The sequence below is a fragment of the Bombina bombina genome, chromosome 6 (assembly GCF_027579735.1).
Source record: "Bombina bombina isolate aBomBom1 chromosome 6, aBomBom1.pri, whole genome shotgun sequence".
In the NCBI taxonomy this organism is placed as follows: Eukaryota; Metazoa; Chordata; class Amphibia; order Anura; family Bombinatoridae; genus Bombina; species Bombina bombina.
Window position 1 is genome coordinate 232,756,879 of NC_069504.1, and position 20,475 is coordinate 232,777,353.

The 20,475-nt window shown below is 33.7% G+C and overlaps 1 protein-coding gene across 1 annotated transcript in view; it reads right to left on the reverse strand.

The window, feature by feature from the left end:
• Window positions 1-20,475, reverse strand: part of SYT1 (synaptotagmin 1) — a 991,400-nt gene that overhangs the window by 236,094 nt on the left and 734,831 nt on the right. Inside the window, exons 6-7 of the mRNA XM_053716760.1 lie at window positions 15,044-15,228; window positions 805-942 (exon numbers count right to left, since the gene is read on the reverse strand). Of these exons, the coding sequence (XP_053572735.1) occupies window positions 805-942; window positions 15,044-15,228 (323 nt within the window). The remainder of the gene's footprint in view (window positions 1-804; window positions 943-15,043; window positions 15,229-20,475) is intronic.

The following is a 20,475-nucleotide window of genomic DNA, read 5'->3' on the forward strand; positions in this document are numbered from 1 at the left end:
CAAAATAATAGGTGGATTTAGCAAATGAGAGCACACAAAGGAAATAAAAAAAAGAGTAAAAGGAAAGTAGGGTCTATTATAATACATTAGAAGAGCTGTTCATACTATTTTGAATGACTTTTCATAGGGTTTCCAATCTATTAGAAAACATGGTTAGTTACATGGCATTATCTCCACAAATACTTTGTATAGAGATAATTTGACAGCGGTATTCTATCTAATTCATGAGAAAACACTGTTTAGCAGAGTGTTCATCAAAATGTTTATAAGTTATTGCAAAAAAGTTATATATTAACTTCTAACAATTATATATTGTTAATTGTGCTAACACACTTCATGAAGAGATATCATTGGTTAAGTGTGAGAAACTTGTCTCAAATTTATTAGCTTTTTGTTACTGAATCATTTAGTCACTATGTTTTTCATGAGCTTGCCCAATCCAAGAATAAAAAAGCCAAATTTTCCTGTTATGGGTGATGTCACATCTAACTAAGGGGTCAATTATATACCTGTGATATCTGCCATGTCAAGAATTCAGGAGTATAAGAGTGCCTGTGGCTTACCTATGTAAACTATCAGGACATTATAACTTTTCTCAGAAGTATTTTTTTGAATGAAAGTATATATTACACATCTAAGAATTATAGGACAAATAGGATGTTGTTTAGTAGGTAGACTGGTTTTGTGTATCAAATGATATCAAAATACAGATTTCTCTTCCAATAAAGATATTTGTTGCTACAAAAATAAGGTAGTTTAGAAAACCTCACAATAAACAAGTATTCAAATAAAAAAAGTTCCAACCTGGTTATTCTGGAAATCATAATCCAAAGAATATTGAAGTTTCCCTAATTTTTCGTCTTCCTTAGGTTGTTCTTTGTCTTCTCCGTCAGTTAAACCAGTCTCTGCATCATCATCATCATCATCATCATCCTTTAGGGCCTGAAGAAGAATGCACAGCATGATTTAGTTTGTGAATATTATCAACATTTTCCCAGACTCATAGGTTCAATAGGAAACCATTTAAAGCACTGGGAGATGAATCTAGACTTTGTATGGCATTAACCCATCTGACATATCTTCTCAGCAAGCAATTAAAAGGAATGGAAATAAAATACAAATTTCTTAAGGGAAAAGGGCAGCTGGATATTTTAAATGTTTGATACATTTTGTAATAAAGAAAATGATATATCAGGTAAACCTAACAGTATTTTTTTAAAGAAATTAGTTCATTTACATGCAAAAAATGTAAGTGTATGGATTTAATCTATTCTAAACTATAATATTAAAATGCATCATCTCCATGCAGTAAATTTACTTTAAAGTTATTACAAAATATTTAGCTTTATTTTTTGGGGTATAAAGTAAACCCAAATGCACAAAAAGATGTATCTTGGGAGTAAAATCATGCTATCAGTGAATCGAAGACCGTAAAGAAAAAGGTTGCATATTGGGGACTTGAAAGAGATCCATTAACATTAATGTACAGCTTCTACCTCTGCACCTTTAAAGGGACATAAAACTCAAAATTTAATTCTACATTAATGTATTAACAATTTAATTTGTTTTACTATAATACATTGCATTATCCCTTTATTATTTATTTTGATTACTTTTGCCATAATATACGTCTGAGAAATTGCACTTTTCCCATAATCACTAGAGAGGATGTAAGTCAAATCCCATACTTAAGTATGCTTCAAATAGCATGAAACTTCTACACACTAAGCAGTAATTGCGTAGAACAGTACATATCTCTAATTGGCTACAATGGAGATATGTTAAACAATAATCATAAGGGTTGTCAAGTGTTATTGCTGATTTGAACCTATGTAAAAGAAGTGACAGTTTCAAATGCTTTAAAAAGATAATAAAAACTAAAGAAAAATAAAATTACTATGCATATATAAAAAATACTTTAATGTCCCTTTAAGGTAAAACAGTATAATAAAAAAGCCTGTTTTGGTTGAAGAAGCTTATCCATCCTTTTGCTTCAGCACTTTTAATGCATGTTAATCCATCACTTCCGTGTCCCTTTAAGCTAAATATTTCATTTCATTCTCAATGTAAAGCTAGGCTGAGCTAAATTAATTTTTAAGCATGTGAATGTTTGTGAAATAACTTGAGCATTGTTTGCTTAGAAATTAAGATGTATGTTTGTAATTTCATCAAATGGAGATTTGGTAATGAACTTCAAGTTAGCATAAGAAAGCTTATGTGTTCTTGCTGCATTAAAAATAACATTTAGAATTTTAATTTCCTTTTCTCTGTTTAGTTATAGCGACAAAATTTGCAAAGGTTTTGAAAGAAATGTTCAACTACTGCTTACATTGTTCATAATTTTGTTTATAGAATGTTGTTAAACTGAAAAAAATGCGTTCTAAGTTATTCAAAATGATTAATTTTAAAATCATAAATGAAAATAAATAAATAATAATAAAAAATAATTTATATATATATATATATATCTACATACATATTTTATTTCATTTATTTTCTTCTATTGACCAAATTACTTTAGTAATATAATACAACTGGTACATTAAAACATTAAGGGTTAGAATACGAGTGGAGAGGTATTTATAGCTCCTGCTTGTGCGCTATCTCCACTAGAAGTAAGCTAGAAGTAAGTTGAAAGTAAAAAGTTTTCGCTTGCACATTAATCCTAGGCGTGCAAGAAAACAAAGTTAGAATATTGTGACCGTGGTATATATATATATAGGAATATCTATTTAAAAATACATCCTATATTATAAGAGGCCAGGTATGTTTGTCTGATGCAGTCACGTGCAGTAGAGACTGCAGCGCGAGACAAACATACTTGGCTTTAACCCCTCAACCCCCGGTCATTACGCCCTTAAGGACCAGCGTCGTACCCTGTACGACGCTACTGTCCTGGGCCTCTTTCTGCCGCAATTTTGCTAAAAGTAGCAAGATTGCACTATTTCTGCATGCCCCATAAGTGGGGCAGTGCAGAAATAGTCTTACAGAGGTACCGAAGCAGAGACGGAAACTCTGTGTCCCTCTCAGCATCGGGCAGTGGTGGTGCTGATCGTTGGTGGTGTGGGAGGGTTAGAAGGGAGACGGTGGGCGGCCCATCACTGGAGGGGGCGGGAGGGGGTGGGAGTGGGTGGGACCACTGCTGTCCAGAAATAAAAAAATGTTGAGATAGGGATAGAGAGATAGGAATAAAGGGGTTGATGGATAGAGGGATAGAGATAGAGGGATAGGGATAGAGAGATATGGATAGAAGGATAGAGATAGAGGGATAGATAAATAGAGGGCTAATGATAGATGGATAGAGGGATAAAGATAGATGGATAGAGGGATAGAGATAGAGGGATATGGATAGAAGGATAGAGGGATAGGGATAGAGGGATAGGGATAGAGGGATATGGATAGAAGGATAGAGGGATAGTGATAGATGGATATAGGGATAGAGAGATAGAGGAATAGATGGATAGAGAGATAGGTATAGATGGATAGAGGGATAGAAGGATAGAGGGATAGATGAACACAGGGTTAGAGAGATAGAGGGATAGATGGATAGAGAGATAGAGATAGAGGGATAGATGGATAGAGATAGAGGGGCATATGGATAGAGGGATATAGATAGAGGGATAGGGATAGAGGGGTAGATGTATAGGGATAGATGGATACAGGGATAGAGAGATAGAGGGATAGATGGATAGAGGGATAGGGAAAGATGGATAGAGGGATAGGTATAGATGGATAGAGGGATAGGGATAGATGGATACAGGGATAGAGGGATAGGGATAGATGGACACAGGGATAGAGAGATAGAGGGATAGATGGATAGAGGGATAGGGATAGAGGGATAGATTGATAGAGAGATAGGGATAGAGGGATAGATGGATAGAGATAGAGGGATAGATGGTTAGAGGGATATGGATAGAAGGATTGAGGGATAGGGATAGAGGGATATAGATAGAGGGATAGATAGATAGAGGGAAAGAGATAGAGGGATAGATGGATAGAGATAGATGGATAGAGATAGAGGGATAGAAATAGAGGGATAGGGATAGAGGTATAGGGATAGAATGATATGGAAAGAAGGATAGAGGGATAGGGATAGATGGATTCAGGGATAGAGAGATAAAGGGATAGGGATAGAGGACTAGGTGGACATACATCTAAATATTTAGAGATGTGTATGTATGTATATCTATGTTAAAGCCATTTGCAGTCCTTTATTTTTCTAACATATGAGACCTGATGTCTTTAAGCCCTTATAACTTTTGTATGCAATATTTTTTTTAATAATGTTCATTTGTGTTATTATGAGTGAAACCGTACTTTTAGATGTATTTTTGGTGTATTTTGGGATACTTTTTATTCAAGCGTAAAAGTTAACCAGAGTTTGGAGGTCACTCCATCCCGATGCACTTTAAATGTAACTTAACTTGTAATGCACAAGCTACTTCTGATGCTCGCAAAACAGCCAGCCACGATAAACCTAACATTGCTCGCGCGCAACTGTTAGCACGCCACTCATAATCTGACCCTTAGTATGTTTTCACAGTTTAGGCTTGGATATGTTTTCAGCAAAGGAAAAAATATGCATGTTGATAAAATACATGAATATATTTTAGTGGAATATATTTGCAGTAAAGAGGAATATAATTTGGCACAACTGCTTCTCTCTGTGCCAAGAGGCTTTTGAACAAATGAAACAAAACTAGAAAAATAGTTAATGATGAATGTTAACTAAGGAATATGTTTGGCAAAGGAACGTTTACCTTTTGCCAGCATGTTAAATGTTGCTATCACTCTGTGTTTCAGTCTTTTGGGCACAGCAGTAGTTTTGATACTATCTAATATTCACTCTTTGAAAGGCCATTTGGCCACTTACAACAGTATAACTGAATGGTTACTCAGCTCCTGTTATGTCTTACTCCATCCAAAGCACAGATGACATTTCAAAAATCCTCTGTAGGGCTCTGATAGATATAAATACAGCTTTTAGAGTAACTATTCATAGCAGTTTGCATAATCAGAAAACAAAGCTATTTGTTTATCAACTATTATCAACTATTTTGTCCTATTTTGTTAAGTAAATAAATATATGTATACGTGTGTGTGTGTTTGTGTATGTATATATATATATATATATATATATATATATATATATATATATATATATATATTATGCTAATGTAGTGTAAGATCATTTAAAAATTGTGAAGGATTGATCAACCAGCATGACAAATTGTTATTTGCAGCAATTACACAATTGTATCTTTCTTAATGTAATTGGGTTTGTATTTGGGGGAATAAACCTATTTGCTTTTGAATAAAATCAATTTAGTTCAGCCTCTTGATGTATTAAGCAGTGTTAAACAGTGGATTAATCTCAACTGAGAAACACCAGCTGTCAAGACAACTAATCACAAAATCTTTTAGCTGTCTACGATGTAGCCAAATAAGTAAATAAACCTACCGCAAGTGACAATCCAGAACAGTCATGAAAGACAACACAAAAAGGGAGGACACAGAAGGAAGAAATCAAATTAAGACAGTACACATAAAAATGACTAAGATACATGGAAAAATGACCATTAGGTATGCATCTCATTTACGGATAATATGCTGTAAAGAACTCATATTATCTACAGAACCCATTTTATTGCAAGACAGTGACAGCAAAAGCAACATTTTTCTAATTTGCTATAAAACATGGAACATTCTGTTAAATGTTACAATTCAAATGTGACATTGTACTAATATAATTTCTTCTATCCCGCATTTTAGCATGCAGGTATATATTTCTTGTTCCTGTGGAAAATGTAAAAGTAAAGGGATTTAAATTGAAATTAAAAGCCAGTCTGAAGTATAATTTGTGTTCTACATATTAAACACCATTGGCTAATAAGTACAATGAGCATTTCTACCTTTCAGCCAATGAGTATTAGTAGTAAGTACCTATCAGCCAATGAGCCTTAGTAGTAGGTACCAATTAGCCAATAAGCCTTAGTAGTAAGTACCAATCAGCCAATGAGCCTTAGTAGTAGGTACCAATTAGCCAATAAGCCTTAGTAGTAAGTACCAATCAGCCAATGAGCCTTAGTAGTAGGTACCAATTAGCCAATGAGCCTTAGTAGTAAGTACCAATCAGCCAATGAGCCTTAGTAGTAGGTACCAATTAGCCAATGAGCCTTAGTAGTAAGTACCAATCAGCCAATGAGCCTTAGTAGTAGGTACAAATTAGCCAATGAGCCTTAGTAGTAGGTACCAATTAGCCAATGAGCCTTAGTAGTAAGTACCAATCAGCTATTAGCTAGTGCTTATTAGAAGGAAGTACAAAACCACTGCTGTATTAGTTTTAGCTTCAATTTAAACAGCTTTTTCTTCAGTTTATATTAATATTATGTTAAAAAAATGCTACTGTTTTATATGAATGATAGAAATGTTTTGAATAAAGTATCATTTTGATGTAGACTAAATCAATGTTTATAACATCACTGCATGTAAAATTGGAAATACAATAAATTTAAGATAAATTAATAATTCCCAGATATTACTTTATTAAATAAAAAATAGCAATGTTTTCAGTTAAATTGTTTTCAGCACAGAATTATAGATATTTTTGTGACATATAGCCAGATTATTGATGCACAAAAGTTAATTAAATGTCTGATTTTTAAATTAAAAACATTTGATCATTTACTCGAACTTGTATAAATTGAACTGCCAAGTCTCATCTGGTACTAATATTATTTATTCAAGATAACTCCATCAAGTCTGATAAGTGATTCTTTAATATGACATTAATGCTTAAGGACAGAATCCTAAATCCTAAATTAGTAGCACACTTGGTTAATGTGATGTGTTTGACATCTAATCTTAAAGTGAAAGGAAATCTTTTTTTAAATACTTTATTCCATAAAATACATATGTATACATTGTTACTGTGATATTGAAAATGGAAAAGCTGACATCTTGCCAGTAAATGCCGTCAGCAATCAAATTAAATATTTACCCCCCTCTTCCCCAAGCTTTTTGGCATGCACAGAAATTTATTTCAATGCTCCTTTAATATCGCTTAATAATGGTGTATCTTACAGTGACCATTTTAGAATGCTACCTTTTATAAATAGAGAATAGATTCCATTTGAATATTTCTTTTTTGGTGCCACTATATATTTTAAACTTGAAAACAAATGCATTTTGCATACCATACAGAAAATATTAACACAAAAGTATGATTACTATTTAAATTCTATATTAAATGAATAGAGGTTTCACGCATTTGCTACAGTGAAAACATGAAAGATGGCTGCTATTGCATAGAAACCTGGATCATGTGGTTTCGATTCACATAATTTAGAATGTAAGCATGATAACTTAGCTTAAAGGGACATAATACTCATATGCTAAATAACTTGAAACTGATGCAATATAACTGTAAAAAGCTGACAGGAAAATATCACCTGAGCATCTCTATATAAAAAAGGAAGATATTTTACCTCACAATCTCCTCAGCTCAGCAGAGTAAGTTCTGTGTAAAAACTTATACTCAGCTGCTCCTAGCTGCAGGTAAAAAAAAAAAAAATGAAGAAATGAACAGCAGCCAATCAGCATCTGCAGTGCTGAGGTCATGAACTTTTTTACTGTGATCTCATGAGATTTGACTTAACTCTTATGAGATTTCATTGTAAACTTCCTTACACTGAATAGGGAAATAACATGAGAGTGCATGAGGCTCATCTCTTCGGCTGTCCCGGGACAGACATACTAATATGCTGCTTAGAAATCCTTTACAATGGGCTGTGGCTACTGAGGAACTTTTGAGGTAAAATTTCTTTCTTTTTTACATAGAGATGTTCATGTGATATTTTCTAGTCAGCTTTTTACAGCTATACTGCATCACTTTCAAGTGTTTAAACATTTGGGTATTATGGCCCTTTAATTGTGCCATCAATGTACCCGAAGTTATCAACAGTCCACAGTAACTCAAGGGGGATTTGATGAGAATTAAAAAAAAAATGTTTTTTATAACTTTGGACACCGCACGTTCAATTGCTACTCACAGGTAAAGGTCAACGGACTTAAATCATGTGAAGTCCACAAGTTGACGCATTGATATATGGAGCCCATAAAGTTCTATAAAACCTGATCGCACTGTCATTTCTCAAAGGTGTTATTCATAAAGGGAAAGTTTTTTTCTTTACATTTATTTTGCTCTACAAAAACAAGAAGAGACGTAAATAGAGGTGGAAACTGGAGGAAAATGATTACCCCAGCCTTCACTGTAGCTCTGCTGTAACCTCAAATTTTAAAATTTGTAGAGCCACCCCTGTTTTATATGGATTTTGATGGATTAATTTAAATTAATTTGGATTCACTTGTAAACTGTTATTCCTTTTTCTTCCTTTATAAGACCAATTTCATAAGTATTAATATGTATTTTAGCACATTAGACATAATTATAAATTAGAATCTGGTTTATACAAAAGCAAAATAACTATAACTCCTGACTTTTACAACATTGAAAAGTCTAAAATAGTTCTGACTGTTAGATAAATACTGTGTAGTACACAATTAATACTAGACATGTGCATGGGCAAACATTTGTTTCATCCGAAAGATTAGTTTAGAATTGTTATAAAAATTAAGTTCAGCCAAATTACGTTTACACAGACATTTGGTTCAGAGGAATATTGATTCAGATTTTTTACTATTATTTTCAATGGAAACAGCTAATATAGTCAATTAATATTAATAAAAATCTTACATTATAGGATTTGAACAATTAAAATAATCTATGTTTCAATGTTAAAAGAACATAGAACTCCTGCATAACTAAAATTCAGTACTTAGTGCCTGACCAGCTGTCTCTAACATCAGTTATTAGCAATATTATGGTAGGATTGGACATAGGGGATGATGGACAAATGAAAGGTTAAACAAAGGACCTTATTAACCAAACAATATAACTCCATACCCTCATTCCTGCAGCTTTAGGCACCAAATGGCATGAACAAATGAATGGATCAATTTCATCAAGTAATCATTTGTTTTGTTTTGTCCAATAATGAATTTGGCTGTTTGTATATCAAAAGACTTTACAAATCAGCAAAATATGTATAAATATTCCAAAATTAAAAAAGATAGAAAGATATCCACAATATGAATATCAAAGAATGACAAGGCAGCACCTTAATAAAAAATGTTTATTTATACCTCTTCACAAACTCCAAGAAATTTCCGAAATAACCCCTAAAGTGAAAATAAAGCCTCCAGCATCCAGCCTGATCTGATGAAGCCCTGTAAGCCAGCCATTTTCTGGGAGGGGCGAAACGCATCACAACTGGCGCTCATCTAACCAGGATTTTTAAACTGTGAGCCGAATGTATCCTGCTTGTCTCCCCACCTGCTGAATACAGACTTTGGGACCCGTGGCTGGATGCACCTAAGAGGCACGTCTTAAAGGACGGAACGCCAGGCAGTGTGCTGTAGCGGAAAAAAGCCACTGGTGTCCATGAAAGTTGAGCGGTGAGATCCTACACCTAATGGTGTTCTGCCACTTTAATTTGATATAATACCGGAAGCGTGTATTTACACTAAGTGCTCAGAGGACTGAAGTAGCAGAATTTATTCTCCTCCTTTGATTGAAGCACAGGAATCTAGATGCAAGTTTGTTTCTTCCAGCCAGAATTGCATGTAGCAATTTGGAATTTGGATACAATTAGAGAACTGTTTATTTTCCATTTGAGCATGTCTTGTACACTATCATTTGTACTATGAGAATATCTAGGGTTGTATAAAGTGGCTCATATTGTTTTATATATTGAATTTTTATATTCACATTAGGGGTTATTTTGGGAGTTTTTGGGGGTTTGTGAAGAGGTATAAATAAACATTTTTGATTAAGGATTCTTTGATATCCATTCATATTGTGGATATCTTTCTCTCTTTTTTAATTTTTGTACTATTAGTATATGACTGCAAGCACCTGTTTATAATCCTATGATATGGGTGCACACACTTTTTGTTTTTTACGTATAAATATTCATCCGAAACCCAAATGCACATCTCTAATAAATACAATTTTTTTTAGAAGTGGCCATTCAATATGTATACAGTACAATTAGTGAGTAATATTATTTTCTTAATTTACTAGTGCATTCTGAGGTAGGTTAAGGGTAAATATAGTTAGAAAAATTAAAATAATTAAGAAGCATAATATTGTTATTGTAATGAGTATGACCGAAACATTTGACTGAGTTCTCTGAATGCCATCATGAAAATGAGTGATATATTAAAACAGGAAATATGCTATTAAAGCTAACGTCCGTTTTCTTTAAAGGGGTGATGGACATAAGTGTATGCAGGCACACTTACACATATATTAATAATTATTAAATTGTAATATGTATCAAGAAGCAATATTATTTCATATTAGAAATCTAGCTTACTTTTATACTATCTGCACTGGAAATATTGCTATAAAATGTGTTATGACCACTGGCCCATTAGAGAGCAGATTATTTCCCATAAGACATTAAGAGAATAAAATGGTTCTGTAAATAAGATGATCCTATAATGATACTGTCATCAAATGCTTAGAAGGCACAAATATAGTTTGCCCTTTTCTTCAGAAATTGACTTTATAACATTGATACTAAATATTAGAAATTGATCATTTTTCCATGGAGTAACAAACATAGTATATTTTACAAAAAGAGACAACGTTTTACAAACACAGCACGGAAATAAAGCAATACACAGTAAGACATTATTAGTAACTTATAGTTTATGTAATAAAATGTTCATAATATGGCCCATACAGCAAATCATGTTATACATGGTATACACTGTAATACAGGGGAGCAGCACATTTTTGGACAGGGTTAAAATGGACAGAGCCTAGAAGAATTTGGGTCATATTTGAGAGTGCCTTATTATAAACATAAATAAACGTCACAGTAGTTATAAAATGGGACTTGTGTGACAAATCAGAAGTGAAGCATTTCACCATCAATCATGTGCAAAGCAATTACTGTTAAAGGAAAACTAGGGCAAGCAGAGTCAGAACTTATAAATATGTGTAAGAGAATCATTAAGTATGACTTACACAACTCCATATTTACAGCCCACTTCTTTTTGTTAAAAATGTATGGGATTATAATATGAAGGTGATTTCTTCAATAAATACAATTATTTATTATAACACATTTCTGGGCACAAAATCTTACAAACCTTTAATATATTAATTATAATGTCTACCTGTGGTTCTTTATAAAGTCATAAAATTAACTAATTATTATTGAATGCATTCCATAGCCTTTTCTTCTAAAAGTATTCTGTGGTAGCTAGGAATGGAGGACAAATGGTAAAGATGAATTAGATGCTTAGGGGAGCAGAGGATTACTTAAAAAAAAAAAAGTAATATACACTGTTAAATACACTCGATTGTACATAATGAATATTATCAATAAATATCTACACAGGTTCAGCACAAGGACTCAGACATTACAATTCTTTCATAGTTATTATGTATTCTTAATATAAAACCTACACAAGACATTAAAAAATCATTTGGAAACTGGAAAGTAGCAACATGTGGTATTTGTGGTGACTGTTATACTAATGGTAAGTTTTGCTATGCATTCATTATATAGAGTTTAACATACTTAACATATTTGTCACTGTTTCTTTAAAAATAGTTTTGCTGAACGACATTGCTGTATTTAATGGTATGTTACAGACACACAGTAAAACTGCTTTAAAAAAAACAAACAAAAAAACAATACATAATATAATAATAGATGTTTTTACTATCCAGTACTTTCATATTCTATGTGTTGTGGGGAAGGAGAATGTCCTTGTCTTGCATGTGGGCCTACTTTCTTCCAAATAAGGGGGCAACATAATTTCTCCTATGTCTTGTCTGTATTAGCACAGGGGTAATGCAGTGTTTGCTGTAGGCATTTTGAGGTTTTGCTGTTGGGTCAAGAGATTCTGGTTTCTTGGCTTCTGGATTTTGTTGTGCCTTCAGTAGGGTTTAGTTCAAATAAAGTAACTCAAGCAAGTGTAGATATGTGCTCAGGTTGTGGTGGTGTTTATTCTAATGTGTGATGCTTTAAGAGAACAAAAGTCTTCAAAACCATTGTAATTCTCTTAATGAAAACTTTGCTGGGCAGTGAAAAACCACATAGATACTTGCATAGTAGCCCTCATGGAATTATGTAAAAAGAAGAAAAAAGGGCTGTCCCTGTGAGATGTCTCCCATAGAATAAAATTTAAAGGGAAACTTTGTCAGATAGAGCATAGTTAGTTGGGGCACACTTTAAAAATGAAATCCTGCAGCATATAGTACCTTGTAATCACCTCATTTTATAATACATGTGATTTTATATTAGGGTAATATGTGTTTTGCGGATTTTGACACAATCTTGCTATCTTTTAGTCTGCAAGAAAAAAATAGATCTGAATGGGGTTTAGATGTTTGAATGTTTAGATCTTGACACCAGACCTGGAGGAGAAATTTAATCTACACCCATGGGACGCCTCTGTTCATCCCAATAGCAGAGGTGAGAAAACTCTTTTAAGGAAAACAATACATTTTAAATTTCATATTATAAATACAGATTTCACAGCATTCTTTGCATAGTGTAGTTTTTTATGATTTGTGCTGTGCACCTTAAATAGTTTTCTTCCGGCATAATTTCAATACAAATACGATTTTTGAAGAACGGCTTTGTTACATTTTTTAAGGTGATTAAACAAAAGAACTTCTTACAATGTATTTTTATTTTAATATTTCATTTAATCATTTTATAAGTATTTTATTACAATATTTGTGAGTTATATTATAATGTATGCATCACTTCACATACTTAAATACAAGGTTGTTATTGTACTAAAGAGATTTATTAGAAAATCTCACAAGCCCAGAGAGCTTTAGATCTTCATGACCAATGTGTCTATTTTGTATTTAAATTCTTTTTTTAAATTATTATTGTAATTTAAATAACTGGTTGGCGCACTGAAAATACAGTCCATAATTAACACATACAGTATATATATATATATATATATATAAACAAACACACACATATACACAATATATATATATATATATATATATATATACAGTGTATATATATATATATATATATATATATATATATATATATATATATATATATATATATATATATATACCCTGTATATATAGCCAACAAAGAAGATCCACACTTACTGGGCTTCCAAAGTGAATAGTGACTTTATTTAAAGTTGACATTCAGGGGACCTAACTCCCCTTCTGATAATGATTAGGTCTTCAAAACGTTACCTTTGCATAAAGTCACTATTCACTTTGGAAACCCAGTGAGTGCTGATCTTTTTTTGTTGCATGAATACTCTGTGTTTCTGTCACCCTCGCATGTTGTGATTTAAGGTGAGATTGCAAATCTCCACTTGGACCGTTTAATGTACATATTACTGAGAACAATGGGTGGCAGTTTTCATAAGCAAAGCTAGCTATTTGGAATACAAGAATAAACCCAATTCGACAATTTTCAATATATTTAATATTCTGCAGTTGATATTATTGGAAATGGAAACACATTAGGGGTCAACAAACTACACATTTTCCCTTTAAAAGACTCTCTCATTGTATCTGTATTGGCTTTAAACAACAAATTCATAAGCATGGCCATAATTTAACCACTTAAAGATGCTGGTTTTAGTTTTTTTCCTTGACTAATGGAATGCAGCATCTTAGCCTCTTCTTTGTTAATGGGTTTGATAAAAAAAATATGGCCTTTTTTGGAATTGTTTCCATGGCAGCTGTTGTATATTTGTATGGATTTACAATATATAATAAGTTAATTCAATTGTGAATTGATAATTTGAGTGTTGCATCAACAACTATTAGATTTTCTAGTTTACAATGATTTTCTGTTGAACAGTGTTTGCAGGGTCAAGAATATATTCTGAGGTGCACAATTCGTTAGCAGACACTTATTTAGGTCTCAGTGGCATGTGATGAACTTGAACAAAAACATTCAGAGTTTCTGTGGCAACGAAGAACAGTGGACATGGAAATTGCTCTTGGCTCTAAAGAAATTGAATTATTATGCAAAATGTTGGGCTGAATTTGTTTCCATGGTTATTTTGGTGAAAACTCAGGCTAAGTGTGCACATATCATATTGTACCCAATTTTATTTTGGAAATATTAAGGTTTTGTTTCAGCTTAGATGAGAGTTTTGTTAGGGTATTTGGAGTTTATTTTGCATTTTCAAAAATTCTTGCTGTTTCCTTTTATGTTTGTATCATTTTATGGTGCTGTCTATGTTTCAATTTTTGAGGGTTTTATGGTCTTAATTGAGGTAATTTGGAAGGGTATCATGATTTTGTTCTCATTTATTTCAGGTGAATATAACTAAGTAGTGGATTTGTTGCAGCTTAGATGAGAGCTTGGTTAGGGTATTGAGAGTTTATAATTTTACACTGTAAATTTTGCCAGATCTGTTACTCTTATGAATCATATATAGAGATATATTAACAACCTGAAGATGAATACATGACTACTACATGACCTTCAAAAGTTTGGAGAGAATTCTTTATTTACAGTATGTATATGCACTCATGATGTTTAATAAAATTGTCCCTAGCTTCAAAAGAATTTGCAAGTGGAATTTATACAGGGCAGGGGCCATTTACTGCAATTTGTTGTTTTATTTTGGGCTAATTTGCATTTGTATTTTTTAGAGGAAAAGAGGACTCTTGGATGGAGTATATTTAATTCTGAAAGCTATGGTGAATATTACATGTTCTTAATGGGAGATGAATTACATTTATTTATAGACTGTCGGAATGAAATGATAAAGTACATAGCATACTACATACAAAATGCACTGGAAAATATAAAAGACATTTATGCATAAACACAAACACACATAAACATTTTAACACTTTGGGTACCACTATGCTCCAGGCAGGCTTTAAATTAATGATATATTAATAACCTCTAAAGGGCTCTTCATATAGACAAAAACACTGATACATTACCTGGTCTTTCATGGTCTTCCCTAAGTCTTTAACATCTTTCATATTAATAGCATTTTTCCCACCCTTTTCCTTGCCCTTCTTCTTGTTCTTCTTTTTGAATAAACATTTCTTGCAGACACAAAAGCAGCAGGTAAGAACCAAGAGAACGGCAACTATGGCTATTGCTATTAAGGCCCATGATGGTACTGAAAAACAAAAGCAGAGAAAGATGTAAGAGAAGGCTTTAATTTCAGATATTTGTACCTAAAGCATAAACTGAGAAGTGTATTAGATAAACCTTAAATTGGAGTGTGCTCATACACAATATATTTGATAATTTGCTATTTATATTTTCTATGAAATCAGAACTGTTAATGACCTTCAAGATGCAAAGCCCATTAAATTATCCTATAGAGTCTCATAGAGAATAGATTTGTGTAGCTCCAAAAAAATTGGTTTGTCAGAATTTTTTAGAATTAATATTTCGGGAAATTAGTTTCCCTAAATATTTGTTGGCTGCACTATTCAGTATATTTGTTTAGTTTTAGACAAAACAAATACTGAATATTTGTAGAACATTTACATTTGTTTTTGTTAAACTAATGCAAATATTCCTTTGCTAAAGGTGAAAAAGTTCACCTGTAGCTTTATACTTACCTCTAGTGAACTGGGGAACCGTGCCAACCCTGGTCCTTCTTCTCAAGGACTTTCTCCTGTAACGCAGGCTCTGGGATCTACTGCACAAAGGGGCATATTATCTAAACCAGTGTTTCTCAACTGTGGTCCTCAAGTACCCCCAACAGGCCAGGTTTTCATTATAGCTGAACCAGTGCACAGGTAAAGTAATCAGCTAATCAGTAACACCATGGTTACTAACTTGCTCTCATCCATCAGCAGATTTCTTCACCTGTGCACTGGTTAAGCTATAATGAAAACCTGGCCTGTTGGGGCTACTTGAGGACCACGGTTGAGAAACACTGATCTAAACCTTTTCATTTGTGAGGAAAAAACTGTGAGAACTGTAGGGCAGAAATGTTTACAGAATAACGCTTGGATTTGAGAAAAAAATGTATACATATGAAACGCCCATGTTCAGCCTAGTTTACTATAAAAAAAAATGATGCTTTGTATATTGTACTTATAAGTACAAATTTCTACATGTTTTTTGTATATCATTTTACTTAAATTACTATTTATGCTGTGCATATTTAATACAATTTAGTTCTGTGTAACTTAAATACACATTTTACATTTTTGAAAAAAGATGATTTTTGGTGAACAATTGTGTTAAAATTTTTGATGCACTTTAACAATACATTTTTTTTCCTGAGTGTTTTTGCCTAAATGGTTAAATTATTAATTGTATATGATTTTTAAATTACAATTTTTATTGTGCACTTTTGAAATGTATGCATCTCCTTCCCATGCAAAAATGCAGTATGCTTTTTTCAGAGTAAAAATTCCACCAGGGAAATAGAACGACTGTTGAGCATTCTAAAATAATCTTGCCAGCCCAGAGACGTTTAGATAATCAGCCCCTAAGCCTTCTATTAGCATGGCCAGGGGCGCTGAGAAGAATAATCGAGGTAAGCGCAGCTCTCCAGTTTTTTTACATTTTTTTAAATTTTCTTTACATTTCGTTGGTGCATTCATTCGGATATTCCTTTTGTGAAAATGAAATGAATATCCATTTTTCGTTTTAAATTTGCATTCGTAATGAAAACAAATGCACATCTCTTATAGACAAATATAAAACAAGAGCATGTTTTACATGAAGGGACATTCCAATATAAATATAACGTACACTGAGGATTATAACCATTTATAAGATGATTTCGGTAATGCATGCATGATGCCTTTTATACTGGAAAGAAACAGCCAACAGTTGTTGAATAAGGCTGGGTAAAGTAACAATTTAAAATGCATTTGTATTTTTGTGCATGGCAAGACATTTGGTTCTTGAAGGTTTTTAATATTTAATTTGATATAAAGAAAAAATAATCATTACAGATGTTTTGTGGTCTCATTTGAAATTCATTTCCCTGTAAGTAGATAGAGAACTATTATGTTTTTCATTTGTGCCATATGAAAATGTTTTTGTTTCATCCTTTTTTTTTTTATCTAAAAGGCTTACACATTGTTATTGTTTTGCTTGTACTAATTTAATTAGGAATAAAAACTATCATCATATATGTTGGTGACTTTTCCAAACAGTAAGAAACCTTTGCTGACTAATAATCTCTTCATTATTACAGCCGATTCATAAAAGGTTGCTGTATTTAACTCTTAAGACTTCACAAAGCTTAAAGAGACACTGAACCCAAATGTTTTTCTTTTGTGATTCAGATAGAGCATGACATTTTAAGCAACTTTCTAATTTACTACTATTATCAAATTTTCTTTTAGATGCCGTCCCATTTTTGGTGAACAACCTGGGTTGTTCTTGCTGATTGGTGGATAAATTCATCCACCAATAAAAAAGTGCAATCCAGAGTCTGAACCAAAAAAATCATTTAAAGAGAAAAAGACTGCTCAGTCTTAATGCTGTAAATTAGTGTAGAATGAAAATTCAGAGGTGAAACCGACTCTATCCAAGAGTCCCACTAATGCGGATGTCACCTCAATACTATAAAATATCCAAGTAAAGTTAATCAAAAGAGGACTCACCCGATTGTAACCCTCTCGGTGCGGTATAAGTTCCTTGTGTCGTTTTGCAGGTATTCAAAGCAAACATGTATCCACCGGGCATTAGTATGCATACAGGGCTTAAATCCAGGGCCTCACAGAATATCCGTGTGATTCCGGTCAGGCTGCTAATACTAACACTGTTGCTGGGGGCTCTCCACACCCCTATTTTGGCAAAGTCACAAAGAGAAAACAGGTATCGCAAAAGTGAAGTAAAAAATATGGCAGAGAGATATGCAGGTAAAAACGTAATTTAAATACATATTACAAAGCGTACATACAATATTTCAGGCACAGCAAACAAACCCCCGCTGACGCGTTTCCCGCTTCACAAGCGGTTCATCAGAGCTCTGATGAACCGCTTGTGAAGCGGGAAACGCGTCAGCGGGGTTTGTTTGCTGTGCCTGAAATATTGTATGTACGCTTTGTAATATGTATTAAATTACGTTTTTACCTGCATATCTCTCTGCCATATTTTTACTTCACTGTTGCGATACCTGTTTTCTCTCTGAACCAAAAAAAGCCAAGATGTCTTATTTTTCAAATAAAGATAGCAAGAGAACAAAGACAAATTGATAATACGAGTAAATTAGAAAGTTGCTTAAAATTGCATGCTCTATCTGAATCACGAACGAAAAAAAATTGGGTTCAGTGTCTCTTTAAAGTCTTTGCAGGATTCATTATGACAAATGTAAAACTTGAAGTTTCAGTGAGTTGTTTCTCAAAAAATGTAATGGAGATTTCAAGAAATTAGTATCTTGCTTAAACGGGTATTCCAAAATATATATATAAAGAATATTACTCAGCACACCATTATAATAAACATCTAGACTTTATCCATATATATATAAACAATGCAAATAGAAAAATCACTACCTAAACTCCTCTCATTCAAAACATACATCAATCATGCATACATGTAAAATAGATTCCACCCCAGGCGTCCCTAGGGAAATCAAGTACAAGCCGTCATCTCAATTATGAAGTGTCTCAAGAGAGATTTGATATTCCAAAGTCTGGTTTAATACTGTAATCCCAAGGATGAGGGTAGTATGTAAAGTTAACCGTCTCAAGGAAAGTTAGTAGACAAAGTTAGTATCTGCAAGTACCATCTGTTATTATTAGTGTTAGTTTGTCAGTACAATAAAGCACTATGCAAAGTTTCTCTCCTCCTGAACCCTTGTGTATGAGCATATATGTATAAGTCCCAAAGTTGAAAATGTCGCTCTGTTCACTATTTATTGCATATAAATGCCTCTCATCAGCGTATTAGCCAAGTGTAAAAGGGGATCATAACAGTATATGATATAGGTATCAAGCCCAATACTTGTGGTTCCATTAGCGAGGTACTTTCAGTAATGTGCATTCATCACATGCAGCTAAGTCATCTTTTTATGTCAGGATAGCTCCGTGATTCTCACACCGCAAACATGTCAGAGGTCGGTATTGAGCCGGTTGTTCGTTCCTGTGCGTGTGCTTCTCTCTGTCTGTATTTAGTCTCCCTATGGTAAAAAAGGGGAATCCTGACGTGGACTGCTTGCTCAGTGTGCTTAGAGGAATATGGCTACACCTCACTGACGAGGCCCAATGAAGGCTGAAATGATCATCTGGGGTTGCTGTGTTCCTTGTTCAGAGAGGAATTGCCTGGTATTTCAGCACTGGACTAACCGTAATAGGCAGGATCAGACTGATATACTACAAGAAAGTTCTACTCTGTAAAAAGAATTACTAGGCAAAAGAAGCTGCACCCAGGTGGTAAATCGTCATAGAACAGGCTAACAATGATATTGAGCCAATTGCTCATTCCTGTGAGTGTGCTTCTCTCTGTGTGTATTTAGTCTCCCTATGGGAAAAAGGGGAATTCAGACGTGGACTCCTTGCTCAGTGTACTTAGAGGAATATGGCTACACCTCACTGATGAGGCCCAATGAAAGCCGAAACAATCGTCTGGGGTTGCTGTGTTCCTTGTTCAGAGAGGAATTGCCTGGTATTTCGGCACTGGACTGATCGTAATAGGCAGGATCAGCCTGATATACTACAAGAAAGTTCTACTCTGTGAAAAGCATTACTGGGCTAAAAGAAGCTGCACCCAGGTGGTAAATCACCATAGAACAGGCTAACAATGCTATTGAGCCGGTTGTTTGTTCCTGTGAGTGTGCTTCTCTCTGTTTGTATTTAGTCTCCCAATGGGAAAAAGGGGAATCCAGACGTGGACTCCTTGCTCAGTGTGCTTAGAGGAATATGGCTACATCTCACTGATGAGGCCCAATGAAGGCTAAAACGATCATCTGGGGTTGCTGTGTTCCTTGTTCAGAGAGGAATTGTCTGGTATTTCGGCGCTGTACTGACCGTAATAAACATTATTAGACTGATATACTACAGGAAAGTTCTACTCTGTGAAAAGCATTACTGGGCTAAAAGAAGCTGCACCCAGGTGATAAATCATCATAGAACAGGCTAACAATGTTATTTAACCGGTTGTTCCTGTTAGTGTGCTTCTCTCTGTGTGTATTAACGTAAATTGCGTTCAAGCGATCGTGTTTACTTTCAACTTGTATTACGCATGCAAAACCTGAGGTGCGCAAACACCCTAGATAAACCCTTGTTTGCTCATGTGTAACTGTTAGCGACTCATAATCTGGCCCTATGTCGGCTTCCTACAGTCTAATGGACTTGCAAAACCCCTTCACGTTACTATATTTTAGTTAGACATTTTACAGTAGTAGGGACGTGTTTTTTTGTTTAGGCATTACACAAAAGCAACAACA